The sequence below is a fragment of the Glycine max genome, chromosome 2 (genome assembly GCF_000004515.6).
Source record: "Glycine max cultivar Williams 82 chromosome 2, Glycine_max_v4.0, whole genome shotgun sequence".
Lineage (NCBI taxonomy): Eukaryota > Viridiplantae > Streptophyta > Magnoliopsida > Fabales > Fabaceae > Glycine > Glycine max.
The window spans coordinates 1,056,476-1,073,811 of NC_016089.4; the positions used below are offsets into that span (position 1 = coordinate 1,056,476).

At 35.4% G+C, this 17,336-nt stretch overlaps 3 protein-coding genes across 3 annotated transcripts; 2 read left to right on the plus strand and 1 right to left on the minus strand.

Annotated features, from left to right (window-relative positions):
- Positions 1-980: 980 nt before the first annotated feature.
- Positions 981-2,613, minus strand: LOC100791769 (pentatricopeptide repeat-containing protein At1g02370, mitochondrial). Its single transcript, XM_041010299.1, has 2 exons — positions 2,371-2,613; positions 981-2,275 (listed from the first exon to the last, which is right to left on the minus strand). The coding sequence occupies exons 1-2, from the start codon at positions 2,611-2,613 to the stop codon at positions 1,088-1,090; spliced, it is 1,431 nt and encodes a 476-aa protein (XP_040866233.1). The 3' UTR covers positions 981-1,087.
- A 172-nt stretch (positions 2,614-2,785) lies between these two features.
- LOC100788939 (uncharacterized) lies at positions 2,786-5,302 on the plus strand. The gene is made up of 8 exons (NM_001255779.3): positions 2,786-2,935; positions 3,028-3,123; positions 3,217-3,321; positions 4,084-4,183; positions 4,325-4,416; positions 4,522-4,602; positions 4,737-4,805; positions 4,895-5,302. The coding sequence occupies exons 1-8, from the start codon at positions 2,816-2,818 to the stop codon at positions 5,024-5,026; spliced, it is 795 nt and encodes a 264-aa protein (NP_001242708.2). The 5' UTR covers positions 2,786-2,815; the 3' UTR covers positions 5,027-5,302.
- A 3,384-nt stretch (positions 5,303-8,686) lies between these two features.
- LOC100792818 (proline-rich receptor-like protein kinase PERK3) lies at positions 8,687-16,579 on the plus strand. The gene is made up of 8 exons (XM_003519693.5): positions 8,687-8,927; positions 9,014-9,343; positions 9,957-10,328; positions 13,920-14,129; positions 14,829-15,200; positions 15,335-15,578; positions 15,658-15,805; positions 15,909-16,579. The coding sequence occupies exons 1-8, from the start codon at positions 8,894-8,896 to the stop codon at positions 16,284-16,286; spliced, it is 2,088 nt and encodes a 695-aa protein (XP_003519741.1). The 5' UTR covers positions 8,687-8,893; the 3' UTR covers positions 16,287-16,579.
- The last annotated feature ends 757 nt before the right edge of the window (positions 16,580-17,336 follow it).

Here is a 17,336-nt window from a genome sequence, read left to right on the forward strand (position 1 = left end):
GTCGACAATTTCCACTTCACATTTTTTTCTACTTTTTTCATTTATTTTCTTCTTGGTGATGATCCTTTGCCTAACCCAATCGGATCACGTTAGATTGTGTCTGATCTGAATGCCTAACCCAAACCAATCTATTCATTGGATCTCAATTAGACTAGTCCGATCGGTTTGTTTTGAATTTTAAAACACTAATTGAAATGGTTGTCATTGTGATGTCCTTTGGTTTAGCCTAACAACTTTAACATAAATTTTGACTTTTAAACTTTATTCACCTCATTGGCTCGAAGTTGAAAGAATATTTACCCTCCTAGTTTAACGCCTAGCTATATGTCATTTATGTTTATATTCGACCTTATAAGTCTCATTTGCCTATTTGGCTCAAGGTAAGAGGGTACACAACCCTCCTGATTTTAGGTCAAGATATATGTCATTTATGTTCTTCTTAATTGACCTTTTAGGCCGAGATATATGTCATTTGTGTTCTTAATTGACATTTTAAGCCTAATTTGCCCTTTAGCTCAAGGTTGAATGACTCTACCCTCTCAATTTTAGACGGAGACACATACATCTTAGATCAGTGGTCGGAATGCAGTCCTAAACTGACATCACAGAAATAGGTCTATTTTCTAATGCCTTTTGGGATCGACGATAGCAAAATATCCCCTAATTGGATGATCACCAACTAACTTTAATTTAAAATCCCCTCAAATCTAGAAACATATAGAACTCACTATTAAATGCTCTAGTCTTATCTCTAGATCATCATCTGGAGGTTTCCAGTAACATGGACAATCACCTAACAGGTATATCAACTATAGACTTCAAGGGTTTCATATTTAAGTTAATCATAATGGAGTCGTGTTAAAAAATTTGGAAGAGCTTTGCTAACAGATGCTAGTGCTCCTAGATAAAAATTATTTTTTTTTAAAAAAACTAGACTGAAATAATAACTAGTGAAAATAAAAATAAAACCATTTCCTTCGTGAAGTATTAAATTGTAAACGATTATGCAGAATCTGTTTCTTATCTTAGGGAAACCAAGTTAACAGATTGCACCTACATGCTGCACATAATTGTTTTTCCATGATATCTAGTTCTCCTGTGCATGGTAGACTCGAGAATCTTCCTTGAATCCTGGATCAATTTCAGGAGACAATTCGGACGCAGTAATGTGATTTTTAATCCAGGAATCATCGAAATTGTTAGCCTTGAGAATCTTGGACAACTCATCAACACCATCCACATCCGTCTCTTCTTCATAGTACTTCAGAAAAGCCCCAAGAACTTGTGGTGAAGGACGCCATTTACCACCCTTGACTTCTGAAAGCGCTGCCTCCAAGTACCTCACAGCAGCATCCAACTGATGCTTCTTCAAGAAAAACTTCATGAACTCTTCCCGAACCCTAAAGAAAGGCCCTTTGCTCCTCCTGCTAGCCTCCTCAAATACCGATTCAGCTTCTTCCAGCTTGTTCTGATTCAAGTGAGCACTAACACAGACACTAACCAACCTCACATCATAGCTAACACAACTAGCCTCCCACTCCTTAAAGCATTTTGTTAACCCCTCTATATCATTAAGCCTTCGGAGGGTACTAAGCATAACAAGATAGCTGAAGTTGGTGACAGGGGAGACAGACTTGAGGGAATTCCACACTCTATGAACCTCCCCAAGATTACCGGTCCCTGCATAAAGGCCAAGCAAGCAATGGTAAGCATCACGCTGTTTCGGCTTCACTTGTTTTTCCAGCATCTTAAGCATCATCTCAGCTTTCTCAAAGTCCTTAAACTTAACATAAATAGAAGCAAGGTTGCTGTAAGTCTGCCAACCAATTTGGTCTTCATCTTCAGTTTTCATCTCCTCGTAGATTCTCTCCACCCCATCAAGATCGTTCAAAGAGGCGCAGCTGTTCATCCAGATATAATATGTGAATGCAGACATGGGAATGCGCCTCTGCTTCATAAGCTCCACCAGCTGAGCCACTTTCTCGGGTTCACCCAGTTTCATAAACAGAGTCATGACATTGTTGAAAGCCAGATTAGTGACATAACCCAGTTCATTCATTCTGTCAAAATGACTCAATGCCTTGTCTTTCATTAGTTCCTTACAGTAACAGTTCAGAAGAGCACCGTAGGTATACATGTTCTTGGCTGCAGGAGGAAGACCGCTGAAGAAATTCTCAGCTGCAACCACCCCTTTGGTTTTGGACACAAGATCTAACTGCACTGCATAGTTATTCCAGGAAAAATTAACTTTCCTCATCTGCATCCATTCTATTATCTGCATTCATTATAAATGATTAATGATAGATTTCAACATTTTTTATTAAAAAAAAATGTGAAAGTTTACAAAAAAGTGAAATTGATATTTGATACCTCGAGTGCGCGCTGGAATCGGCGATACTTTCGGAGCTGCTCCACGCATCGTTCGAGTTCTTGTTTTTTGATGACTTCGCCTTCCATTATATATTGGTCCAACGTTTGCGACACGGTACCTCCGGTGATGTCCAGCGCCGATAACATTCGATATAGGTTTGGCTTTTTCGCGGGAGTCTCAGCCGCAGTGCACAGTCGCCGGAGAAGCCATCCTCCGCCGGAAGTCAGACGGGAGTAATTCATCTCTGTTGATATGAGATTGTGACACAGCCGGCACGGGTGCTCTTTGTCTCTTCTTGGAGGGGTTTTGTTAGGGTTTACCAAAACGCACAACGTGGCGTCGTTTTGAGTTTCACCTGAATTAACCGGTAACCTTTTTGTGTGTGTGTGTGTGTTTTTAACTGAATAGTGAATGGGTAGTTTCTCTCGTTACGGTTGGAGAGAAATGAAGGCGCTAGGCGTTGTTGGTGGTAGTGGTGCCCCAGTGCCAGTGGTATGTTCTAGTGTTAGGAACCACCGGTTTCGCGTTTCCTTCTCTTCTTCTCCGTCATCGGGACCCAAAACGGTGCGTATCTTCCACTTTTGTTTTTCATATTCATGCTACAAAATTCGCTTCGGGCAATGCACGATTTTTCCCGATATCCCGAATTGAATCAGGTGGAACAAGTGGGAATTGCTGCTCCGAAATCTGAATACAAGCCCGGTGTGTTTGATGACTTGTTTCTTAATTTGTTCCGCAACAAATTGGTACAGGTAAAGAAAAGTAGAAAACCTTTTAGACTCTTCTTGTTATAATACATGATGGTTATTGTAGTAGCTGAGTGTGAAATGTGATTAGTATAACAGGAGGTGGGTTGGGACTCGGAGAAACCTGGATATGATGGACTAATTGAAGTTGCCAATCGTCTAATGATGAAGGGCACTACCAATACTGCTACCGTGGAAGCAGCGGTATTTCCATTTGTTTCTCTCTCTCTCTCTCTCTTAAGCTTTCATTAACTCGTTACTCAATTACCCCTTTTCAAAATCTTTCTTATATGCAATAGCATTTTCCCCAAATTGTGAACCTTAAAACTAGTATTATATCTGTATAAAACTCCTTTAAGATAAGAAAATGTATAACATGAAAAAACCTAGTTAATTAGTTTAAGCATCTTCAGTAGGAGCTGTTTATGGAGTTCTTAAACTTAAGAATCAATTCTTATGCAGTTTTACTTTTACCATTCAAGCAATCGACGTGGCAATTCTTATATAAGAAATTAAGAATTGTTTGTTGCTTATTTAAGCAACGTTCTTAACAGAGTTTTTAAGAATCGAGATAATTACAGAACCCATTTTAAGTTTTTATGAATTGTATCATTGAGGAGGAGGAAACTTGTTGAATTTCTTAAATTTCATGTGGGATTGTAGGATCTATCAAAAGTGAGTTAAGCAATTCCATTATGATTGCACTGTTGGAGTTGCTCTAACATATATTGATTGATAAAATCATTTCAAATAAAGTAGACAGTAAAACTTTTTGGCTCAAATAAAACGTAAAAAAGCTTATTAGGTAAAAATGAAAACTTGTTTTGTATGTGATTTTGTTTGAGCTAGTTTTATCTTTATAAGGATCAGAAATTGAGGTCATATTGACTCTATAAGGTTTTTCATCAATTTTGAATGGTCATGTTGTCCGAAAGTAAGTTCACTAGCTGTTGTGACTTGTGTCAGGTACGAATATTGAGATCTCTATTCCCTCCATATCTTTTGGAGCTCTATAAAATGCTCATAGTTCCCATAGGAGGAGGCAAAATTGCAGCTATGATGGTTGGTGAGTCTGATCAGATGCATTTCATTTTTCTATTCTTCTAGATGAATACCAAATCTTTGTTCATGCCTGATGTTCCCCTGAACGTAACAGGCTAATAAACTTGTTTAGATATCCTAAAATGTTTTGGTTTTGACTTTGAAGCAAGGGTTACTGTACTGACTTGTCAATGGCTCATGGGCCCCTGCAAACTCAATTCTGTAGACCTACCAGATGGAATCTCATGCAGTAGTGGGGTGATCACTTGTACTTTTCCATGTGTTTGATCATTTTTTTTAGAGTTATAAAACTCATACCAAATGATCCTGTAATTTTCAAAGTGGTTTTATAAAATCTTGTAGGTGTATGTGGAAAGATGCAAGTATCTGGAGGAAAGCAAGTGTGTTGGTATTTGCACCAACACCTGTAAATTTCCGACACAGGTTAGTGATTCTTCAAAATACTTGCTCTTTTTTCTCATGTTGCAATGAGAGCTAAGCATGTTGTGCATGCTTCGAAGTGAAGTTTTTGCATTCACTGGGTGATTGCATGTGATCTGACTCTATTTTCTATCTAGAGCTTCTTTAAGGATCATATGGGGGTTCCACTACTTATGGAGCCGAACTTTGGCGATTACAGCTGTCAGGTAATATTAAGTAATCTTTTTTGGAGACCACCTTTGTATGATTACCTCCTTGTCATTAGTCATTACTTTCTTATCTTTTAAAATTGCAGTTCAAATTTGGAGTTCTTCCGCCACTGGATGATACGATCGTGAAGGAGCCTTGCTTGGAAGCATGTCCAAATGCTTCCCAACGACGAACGGTTGCCAGAAATATTGATATAACTGCGTGCCCAAAGACATGAATATATTTTTCTTGGGCTTGGGGTTTTAACAGTATTTTTGTAGACTTTCAAGTTTGCAAAGCCTCTTGAAAATTTTGGTCCCAACCTGTACTTGAAGATGGAACTCCATAGCGATAACTCATCTTTGACCGAGCTCAGATGAATTTATTATTAATACAATTCATCCTTTTCTAATTAGATTATTATTTGTTAATATTTTTTAGATTAAATTAGTGTTTTGGTACCCTAATTTATTATTTTGGTTTAATTTGATCCATTAATTTTTTTCGGGTTCAATTTAATCCTTTAATTATTAAAAAGTGTTCATCATTTGTTCTCATCTAACGAGGTCAAGTCTGTGTTCATATGTTCACCTAAAAAAATGACACATCTTTTATTAAGTAGATTCTACCGTTAATAATTGCGATGCAATGGATGACGAGAATAACATTGAATCTCTTCTAAAAATTAGAAAATTAAATTGAATAAAAATAAATAAAAGATTAAATCAATTCAAAATAATAAATTAAAGGACAAAAAATTAATTTTACCTATTTTTTACTTGTATACATTGATATTTAATCATCTTAGTTCAGATATTTTAAGATTATGTTAAATATAAAATATTTTTTCATTTTATGGTTGAAGATAAATTAATCAGAACTGTTTATCAAAACAAGGAGGAGGAACCTCAACCTATGTCAAACATAACCTTTTTTTTTTTATATTTCCAAATTTCTCCAAAATCCTCCTCAAGTAGTATGATTACCCGAACTTTATCCCACCATTGTTGCCTCTCTTGGCCTAATCTACCTCACAATCTATGTCATCAATTTTTTCAAGGATCGCGATGTTGAGTCCTCAATTTTGAATCCTAAAACATTCACTTTTCGAATTGAAAATGAAAAGTTTAATGTTACTTTTGATTTATTATGTTTTTCCGTTATTTTATTTTGATACATTAAATTTTAAAAATTTCATTTTGGTCCTTTATGTTTTCAAAATGTATTATTTTGATTTTTTTTAATTTTTCATCAAAAACCCTAGTGTTTTGTTAACTTTTAAATTTTAAAATGGCTTAATATTACTTTTGGTCCATTATATTTTACAAATGTTTTGCTTTGATATATTATGTTTTAAAAGTTTGATTATGATCCTTTTATATTTTTGAAATGTATCGTTTGATTCTTTTATCACTATTTCGTTAGAAACTTAGTGTTTGTACGTGTTTTAACATAATGGTAGCTAAAAGTTGCAACTATCTTTTTTATTTTAAAAAATAAAAATTATTAAGTAAATGAAAAAAAGATGAATATGAACATCAACCATCTTCACTCTCATGTTATTATTAGTATTTTTTTCATTCAATTTAATCATTTCATAATAAAGAAAAAGTTGTATGGAAGTTTTTCAGTGTATAAGAATTTTCCATGGTTCTAATAAGATTATGTATTGATGCTGTTTAATTTGTGTAGTATTGTATTTTTTATCTTTTCAGATCTAAAAGAAGTTGAAAGAGATGATAATTTTTTTAGTTGTTTATTTTTTTAAAATAAAATAAAAATAGTGACGATTTTTGGTCATAACTATATAAAATTAATTATTTTAAAAGGCCTAATGTCACTTTTAGTCTATTATGTTTCATAATTATTTATTTTGCTACATTAAATTTTATTTTGATATTTTATATTTTAAAAATGTATTATTTTTTATTATTTTTTAAAAATTAAAAGAACACTAATATTTTTTAATGTAATATTAAAAAAATATCAAAATGATATATTTTAAAAACATAAAAAAATAAAAATGAAATGTTTAAAATTTAATATATGAAAGTGAAATAATTGTGATATATAGTAGACTAAAAGTGATATTTAGGGGAAAAAAAAGAACTGTTATTTGAGCTGAAAAAGGAGTATTTGAGCATTCCATTTGTTTACAATATTAACAATTAGACCAAGTCCATGAAAAACTCCTTTTGCATTAGCGACAGCTCCCACATGTGTTGCTATGAGTGCGTGAGTACATGGGGTCCAAACTTCTGCATGAGAAGTTTATTTAGATTCTTGCCACATAGGATAATCGAAGTCACGTCACGTCATCAACCGAAAAAGATACGTGAATGATGATGATCTTCACGTAGGATGCTACATAATGTATGATGAATATTGAATGGTGATATAAAATGAAGAACTAATAAAGTTATTGTATTCTGAAACATATATTTTTGTTAAATATTTAAATAAAAAAAATTGCCACTTACAATCATTATATTTTATTCGGCTCGAATAAAATTAATTCTAATGGTCTAAATAAAAAATAAAGAACTAATGGATGATCTGTGATCGTTTGATAAGATATTTTTTTTACTACAAACTTGTTTTAAGCAAAATAAATAAATAATGACAATGTTTTTAAGACTAAAATATATTCAAGTGAATATCGTTATATTTTCTAATTCCTACAAGTTAAATAATTTGAAAATAAAATATTTTAAAAAAATATATATTATTAATATTTCTATTTAATTTTTATTTTAGAATTCTTAATAAATATTGTAAAAATACTCCTTGCACTAATCTTTTAGATTAAAATAGATATTTGATATTTGTGATGTTATGTCATTAAAAATAATTCAAAATTAAGAAAGTATACATTACAAGATACAAAAGATATCTTTTTTTTTTAATTATGTGATTGAACATTTAAATAATATTTGATTTTAATATTTGACAAAAATTATTTTTTATCAAACTTTACTTACCCTTTAATCGAACTCTAAATTAAGAAAAATCTATTTTCCTAATAAATCAAATGGTTAAAAAATAAAATATATCTTTTGGTTCTATTACTAACAAAATAACTAAAAAATTAACTATAATTTTAATCGTATTCTAATTATGTTTTTCTTCTAACTTAAACACTTTATTCATATTGACTTGAGCATTATGTGACCTAAAATCTACATTATCTTGTTGTGTGTGATCAAAAGATTAGACATGTCCAAGGATTAGTTTAATACTTCAAATTATCCCACAATTTCAAGAAAAAACTCTTAAATTAAAAATAAAACCATACTAATAAATGTTATAAAGACATTAGTAATATTTTTTAATACACCATAATAAATATTTTTTATTTTAAAAAGTAATAATGTAATTATATTTATTTTCCAAAACAATAAATATTTTTTCATAATTACTACTTTACTTTGTTTCATAATTACTAATTAATGCTTGTATAAAAAGTATACTCCTGTTTAAAAATATCGTGAGCTATTTAAAAATTTAGTAAACAAATACTACTACTTTGAAAATGTTACTCAGGGAGTATTAGTATTACATTAATATTTTTGAACTTTAACATATTAAATATTTCGTTTAATTTAGCAATTATTTTTTCATAAAAAAACAATTGTTTTTAATTCATTAAAACAGTGTTCTAAAGTTTTCTTTTATCAAATTTCTTTGGAAAAAAACTTTTAAAATGACGGCAAAACAAAAAAAATATTGTTTTTAACTACTAACAAAATATAACAAATAGTTGCAAACTAGTCTAATATTTTTATTTTTTGTAAAGTGCAGAAAAGAAATTTATCAACTACTACTAATATTCTTGAAACGTTTTAAAGTAATATTTCTGCGTTGAAAAAAAAAAATAATCCCGGTGTGGTGACGAGGCGTGGAAAAAATAGAGAAGAAACGTGATGAGGCTTCTTATAGCTTATGCAAGTAACTACTAAGTAACCGCTAACAGTAACACCTTCGATTCAACTCAGTTATGCCCACTTCCTCCACTCCGAGTCCAAGTCACTCCCTCAACTCACTCCCCGCCGTTCATTTTATCCCACCCCTGTAGATCTGATCTGGACCCTTCCCGGCGTCGCTGATGTTGCTGCTCGTCGTTTCCACCGCTTTAACCGGTAATGATAGGTTTTCGTGTGTGGACCAATCTTAAGTTTTTTTTTGGTTAGGTTGGGTTTGTTTGACATTTTTGCAAATAATGCAGGTGCGTTGAAATGGTTGCTTGTGTTGCTATCTTGCATGGTGTGGTTTGTGGTTGATTATGGTGCGTGTGGCAGAGCACTGCAGCTGGAAGCACCTTCTTTGTCTCCAGCTGCAGCACCTGTTGTTGCTGTTGATGATCTGCCACTGCCGACGAATGCTCATGGGTTAAAGCATTTGCCTGCACCGATTCCGTCACGCGCCAATTTCACCAAAGGGAGAGGAGAATTACAGCCCCCGGTTTCCGGGTTTAAGAATATTGCCCCTATGCATCCCATTGCTGATGCTATTCCTTCTGCTCTCGCTCAGCCACCATTGTCCCCTTATGTTTCCGGTAAGAAGAGAAAAAAAATTACATTTCTAATGAAGGAAACCCCATTTTAGTCCCTGATTTGTTATAGTAGTCTATGAAATTAGAAAAAATGTTAAATGAATTCATTATATAGGTGTAATCATACCATCACTAAAGCACCTATGCATCGGATCCCATCAGAACAAGCGTGCTTAGACAATAATAGTATTAGGATAGGTAAACTCTTGGGAAGGATGTCCTCGTGTTACACATCTTCTGAAAAAAATCCTGAAATTAAAATTCATCAGTCACATTAGTCTATGCCGTTAGCTTTGTTAAGAACTATAGTGATGCTAACTACTAAGGGTGTATTTGGATTTCCGTTCAGACAACCCAAACGGACGTTCATCTCATAAGTTATAAAATTTAGGGACTATAATGATAATAAATTATACATTTCAGGGACTAATGTCAGTTTCAGGGATTTGTTTGATATTTTTCTAATTTGAGGAACTACTATGCGAGTGACTCCTAAAATGGGAGTTTGCTCATTTCTAATGCTACTGTGTGTTACTTGACTTGGAATGTGCTTTTTTTAAATTTTAATTGCTGAATTAGTTTCAAAGTAAAACATTATCTCTCTTTGTTGTGCCAGATTGTTGCAAACAAGACATGGTGTGGAAACGTGGCAGTGAGGTTTGCCACTGTGCTTATCCCATAAAGCTAGACCTACTTCTTTTGAATGTCTCTGAAAACCCCGACCAGAATGCTTTTCTCAATGGTTTGGCCACCCAACTTGAGCTGCAGACTACCCAAATTGAAATTATTAAATTTTATCTACTCAGCTTATCGACGTTGAATATATCAATGGATATCACTCCACATAAAGGGATCAGTTTCTCGGCCGAGGAAGCAGCTAAAATAAACTCATTGCTTTTACTGCATAAGGTTCAACTAGACCGCAGATTTGTGGGCGACTACAAAGTAATCAATATAACCTGGTTTAAACCTCCACCTCATTCTCCAGGTAAGTTCAGAACTTTAAAATTCTGAAATATGACATTACAAATCGTGATGCTTTGGTGTTCTTAATAATTGAAACTAACAGTGACTGTGAAATGATTATTGTGCAAAAAAACACACATCTAATGTTTATTTGCACAAGGTACTGAAACCTTTGTAATGTATGTAAATCTAAAATCTTACTGTTTTAACTACTTCCATGCTATTGTTTTAATGTATATAGATTTCATGTCCATTTGTTTTTCGTTTTTCCATTGTTGCTGCCTAGTGGTGACTGGTGAGAAAAGGAAGAGAGCGATATGCTGATGCTAAAGGGACTAATCTATTGATTGCTCATTCCTTCTGATAGCTGTTATGTTTTGATGTTTCTTGATTCATTTTGTATTGAACCTACAAACGAAAATCATATAACTTTGATGCCTAGGAAAGTGTTCAGCTACATTGTCAATTGTGCAGTGCAAATTTGGATAGTTGTTTGTATATTGCTAATATGCGACATTGTACTGTTTAGCTATCTGTGTTTGTGTATTGATTGTAAATATGGCCAAAGTAGAGCTTATAAGATTTGGACATTCTTCACCTCATAAGCTAGTTTTTTAGGTTGAGTTAGACCCAGCCCAAATTTAAGATGGTATTAGAGCTTATCATAAATCCAAAAATCTACCTAACTCTGCGGCTTTCCCAGTGCAATCTACCTGGTCCTGCAACTTTCCTAGTGCAATATAAAAAAAAAAGTCTTAAAATATCCACATTTCAAATAGTCCAATCCTAGGCATGAAGAGGGTGTGTTGAGATCCCACATCAACTATAGATATGACTAAAGTAGAGCTTATAAAGGCTTGGACAATCCTTATTTTATGAACTAGTTTTTTAAGTTGGATTAAGTTGAACCCAAATTCAAGAGTTTGCATATATGGTTATGTTGAAGACATGATTTGATTACTATAATTAGGGAATATTCTCATTAGCTGATAATTAGGGATTATTGTCATTAATAGTCTTGATTATGTTTAGATTTCTAGGTTTTTCGATCCCTTTCTCTTTCTTTTCTCTTTTTTTTCTTTCCTTCAGCCGCAGCCCCCCTTTTTTGTCTCATGAACAGTAACCGCGACCACTGCGAGCTCTGCTGTGCCACCACCGAGCCGCCATTTCTCTCCTCAACTTCAACGGTATCTAGTCTCTGCTGATGTGACATTCTTTGAGAGTACTTTTCTCCTTCCACTGTTGAATATGCCCCTCTGCAGGTTCCACCTGTTGTTCCAACACCACTCATTGCTCCTGCTCCAAGTCCACCTCCACTACTCACATACCATTGACGAACACAGGCACTACCAGTAGTGCCACCTACTGATCCTCCAACATCATCTTCTGCTCCAAACATCTGTCCACCATCGTCGCCTGCACCTGAATTTTCCATTGGTGTTCGGTCCACTCGTAATCCCAATCCTTTATATGCTTTTAATCTTAAATGTGACCTTTTATCACCCTCTTATTATTCTTCTATCTCTTCTTTGCATTTTGTGTCTATTCCAAAGTCTACAGGTGAAGTCATGGCTGACCACAATTGGTAACAGGCGATGATGGCAAAAATGGCTGCGTTGGATGCCAGCAACACGTGGGAGCTTGCTCCCTTGCCTCCCAACAAATCCACTGTTGGGTGTTGTTGGGTCTATCGGTGAAGATCGCACCAGATGACACTATTGATCGCTACAAAGCTCGCTTGGTGGCTAAGGGATATACTCAGATTTTTGGTCTTGATTATGGTGACACTTTTTCACTTGTGACCAAAATGACCTCTGTTTGAATTTTTCTTGCTATGGCCACAATCCGACATTGGCCTCTTCACTAGTTGGACATCAAAAATGCCTTCTTGCATGGTCAGTTGCAAGAAGAGATGTACATGGATCAGCCACCTAGTTTTACAGTCTCCGATGACTCCTACCTTATCTGTAAGCTTCGCCGCTCACTCTATGGCTTGAAGCAATCTCCTCGTGCTTAGGTTGGTCGTTTAACTCCGCTTTGCTTGAGTTTGGTGTGACTCGCTGTGAAGCTGATCACTCAGCATTTGCCCTTCATTCTAAGTCTGGATTGTGCCTCTATCTTGTTGTATATGTTGATGACATCGTCATCTCTGGCAATGACTCTATGGGGATCCTTGGCCTCAAGTCTCACCTTCATAGTCAGTTTCAGACTAAGGACTTGGGCCCCCTCAGGTACTTCCTTAGCATCGAACTTGCCCAATCCTCATCTGCCATTGTCATTTCCTAGCGGAAGTATGCCTTAGACATTTTGATCGAGACTGGTATGATTGATTGTTGCCCGAGCGATACTCCCATGGATCCTCATATGAAGCTTCTTCCGAGTTAGGGGGAGCCATTGAAAGACCCTGGAAGATATCATCGTCTAGTAGGCAGGCTTAATTATCCCACTGTCACTACACCAAATATCACATTTGCAGTCAGTGTGGTTAGCCAATTCATGAAGGAACCATGTGATAGTCATTGGAATGTTGTGATACTTATCCTTCGATACCTCAAAAATGCACCGGGTCGCGGATTAATATATGGAGATAAAGGCAATGCCAAAATTGTTTGCTACTCTGATGCTGATCGGGCAAGATCACCATCAGATAGGAGGTCCACTTCTGGATATTGTGTTCCCATTGGAGGGAACTTGACTTGGAGGAGCAAAAAGCCGAATACAGTTGCTAGATCCAGTGCTGAAGTTGAGTACCGTGCTATGGCAGCAACTGCATCTGAGATTACATGGCTTAGGCAACTTCTCCAACAACTAAAATTTGGAGACACTCAGGATACTAGACTGCTATGCGACAATCAAACTGCTCTCCACATTTCATCAAATCTGGTCTTCCATGAGCGGACTAAACACATAGAAATTGACTGTCACTTTGTGAGAGAGAAGGTGCTCTTAGGAGAAATCATCACTGACTTTGTCAGCTCAGGCGACCAACTTGTAGACATGCTTACTGAATCCCTCAAAGGTTCTCATGTTGACAACATGTGTAACAAGTTTGGTTCATATAACATACATGCTCCAGCTTGAGGGGGAGTGTTGAAGATATGATTTGATTACTATAATTAGGGAATTATCATTAGCTGATAATTAGGGATTATTGTCATTAATAGTCTTGATTATGTTTCCCTAAATTGTACTGTTATTCAATTATAAATAAGAGTATACATGTGAGATACAACACACAATTACAGTAAACCTTTTCTATAGGTTATACAATTACAAACGCTTTATTGCCTGTATGTTAGTCTTGTTGGCTTGTTGCCACATTTTTGCTGAACATTTAATGTGATATCCCATTTTATAGCAACATTGTCCAATACTCCTAGTTTCTTTGGTCTCTCAAGGCTTTAGAAGATGTACATAACTACATCTAGTTTTCTTGAACTTGTTAGTTGTAATGTAACATAGTATCAGATATTTTTTTATGGTTACTGCATTCGGTCCGGTGGAAGAGGAATTACTAACAACTGCCTCTTCAATCTTCATGGGGCTTGATGGTGGTGTTAACAATGAATATCTATGCATTTATATATAATAACGTCTTTGAATTCTAATGCAGCTCCTACAATTTCTACATCACCTATGAAAGCTCCCCAGAGACGAGCACCTACAGCTACATTGTCGAGTACTTCAGACAGGGGAAGGCGTTCAAACTTGCTTCTTATTCTTGGAATTGTCACTGGCATACTCTTCATTTCCATTGTATGTGTACTTATACTTTGCTTATGCACAATGAGGCCAAAAACAAAAACACCTCCCACAGAAACTGGTAAATATTTCTATTTCAAACTCCATATTACCTTTTATTTTTCTTTTTTGCATTCTCTATAACCACCTAGTAAAGGTGAAAGCTGCTGTGTATTATGTTTGGTCACCTTTTTATATTTAGATATTGTAAAGGCAATGAGTGTAGCCATTAAAGGAGGTCAACTTGGGTTCCCTTAAACGAAATTTTTCTCATGACACAGAAACAAGGAGAGAAGTTCTCTGACTAAATTAATTGCAATTGTTTAGGATGAGCATTTTCGGAGTGGATTATAAAATGCTCGAAAAAATATTTACTGGAATTCAATATGGATGTCTACTAATATATTGTGAATTGTGATCATTGATTGTGAAACTTGATACTGTATACAATTTTATCAACTGAATCAAGAGTAGTTATGCTATTGTTGTAAAATAATGGCTGCCAGTTTTCAAGTAGTTATAAATCTGTTTGGAGGAAAATAGCAAAGGCCCTTTTTAACTTATTGAGAAACTTTTCAGGATTTCAACCTAACTTGACTTTTTCAGCTATTGAAAGGTAGAAATACATGTGACTCAAAATGTACATTTAATATTTATGGAGAAATGAGATGCTGTCCATTGATGAACCCATATTAAAAGGATGATTGCTCTTATCTGTTGACTGTTGCTTTGGTATATTGTCTTCTAGGCCTGCTACTAAGGTTTGCTCTCCTTTCTACAGAAAAGCCAAGGATTGAAAGTGCAGTTTCTGCTGTTGGGTCTCTTCCCCACCCAACCAGTACCCGCTTTATTGCTTATGAAGAACTTAAAGAAGCAACAAATAATTTTGAACCAGCAAGTGTACTTGGAGAAGGAGGTTTTGGTAGAGTTTATAAAGGTGTCTTAAATGATGGAACTGCTGTTGCAATTAAGAGACTTACTAGTGGAGGGCAACAAGGTGATAAAGAATTTTTAGTTGAGGTTGAGATGCTTAGCCGGTTGCATCATCGTAACCTTGTAAAACTAGTGGGATACTATAGCAACCGTGACTCATCACAAAATCTACTTTGCTACGAGCTTGTCCCAAATGGAAGCTTGGAGGCCTGGCTTCATGGTAATATAATTTCTCAAATCATGGCATCAGCTCTGTAATCTTGAAATGACATGTTTTGCTTCTTCCAAATTTACAATAACGTTTAAGAAAGTATTTTACTGTGCTTAATTAAAATTGGCCTTGATTTGTCCTAGGTCCGCTGGGAATAAATTGCCCTTTGGATTGGGACACTAGAATGAAGATCGCCCTTGATGCTGCAAGAGGACTTGCATACATGCATGAAGATTCACAGCCCTGTGTAATACACAGAGATTTCAAGGCATCTAACATATTGCTTGAAAACAACTTTCATGCTAAAGTTGCAGATTTTGGTCTAGCTAAACAGGCACCTGAAGGCAGAGCTAATTATCTATCTACTAGAGTCATGGGCACATTTGGGTTAGTTTCATTCTTTTCTTTCTTATACTTGTTATTTTCATTTAATTTAAATTTAAGATGAAATGAAACTGTTATATAGGTATGTAGCGCCTGAATATGCTATGACTGGACACCTGCTAGTTAAAAGCGATGTTTATAGCTACGGCGTTGTCTTGCTGGAACTGTTGATCGGAAGGAAACCAGTGGATATGTCACAGCCATCTGGACAAGAAAACCTTGTTACTTGGGTTAGATTCATACCTAGACACTTACACATTCTCATTAAGTTCAAAATTTCCATTTGGAGTTTTACATGGGATATACAATAATTTACGGGGTTATTCTTTTCAGGCAAGGCCAATTCTTAGAGATAAGGACAGCTTGGAAGAACTTGCTGATCCAAGGCTTGGGGGAAGGTACCCAAAGGAAGATTTTGTACGTGTTTGCACTATTGCTGCAGCCTGTGTTGCTCCTGAAGCAAGCCAACGACCTGCAATGGGTGAAGTGGTACAATCACTTAAAATGGTGCAGCGGGTCACAGAATCTCATGATCCTGTGTTAGCGTCATCCAATACACGGCCCAACCTGAGACAGTCCTCTACCACTTACGATTCTGATGGGACATCTTCAATGTTTTCTTCAGGTCCTTACTCTGGTCTAAGTACCTTTGACTATCACAACATTTCGAGAACGGCTGTTTTCTCTGAAGATCTTCATGAAGGACGATGAAAGTACTTGGAAAGTATGCACCCAAAGGTTTTTCCCACCATAATTTAGAGAAATTTTCCTTCACATAGCTGAAGGTGGAACCATAACTGAAGGTGTTTTCTTGGTTACAGTGGGTATTCTTCTGTGATCGCTTTTGCCATCCTCCTCGGTAAACCACCATCCTTTCCCCCCCTAGGAGACAGTGTTTCCACGTGTGGATGAAATTTTGTATATATATGTATTCTAGTTTGTTTTTCCAGATTGGCTTCAAAAGCCTTTTTAATTTAATATATATCTGCATAGCTTCACTATCATCATCATATTCAAGGACGGACAGTATTGTTAACAGCCAATGGCAAGTCGGGTTTCACTATGATTCCGCGAAAAGCCAACGCCCCTGTTGATTTTTTTGGCTTAAAAAGAAGTGCATAATATTGATCCCATGAAAGCTTGGGAGGATCCGCGGATTTTGAGTGATGGCATCATTGGGGTTGCCTTTCTGCGTTAGCTGCGATTTGTGTCTGTTGTTTGTTTACTTTCCACCGAGTATAAAACAAGGGACACATCATGGGTCGGTTTCTTCATTCATCCATAACTAGATGTATATCTTCGCCATTATAAATTTGGCTTGCAGCAGTTTTGTTTTGGTTATATTAATACGTAGGTCTTTGTAGTTCTGGAAGTATTTAACTATAAGATAGAGAGTCGGGGGAAAAAAATAAGGGCTTTCCACTTTCCATGTCAGAAATGTCATATTAGTAGTATTTAATGAAATTTTGAGGGTGTTAATCATTAAAGATTGAATTGTAAATTTTAATTTAAAAGTTTTAAACTATAAGAACATAATTAAAAATAGTGAAGCTATAGACCATAGGCAAATTAAGATATTTCAAATCCTTCATTTTGGTTCCTTTCTTTTTTAGTTGGCATTCTATTCGGGCATGGAAGGAAACATGAAGCATGTGGTCTAGAACCCAATTCACTAATTTTTACCAGGTCAACTTGTCCCTTTCTATATTATGCAAGAACGTGTGGGTGACATTCAATCAACATCTTTCAAGCGGAATAGAA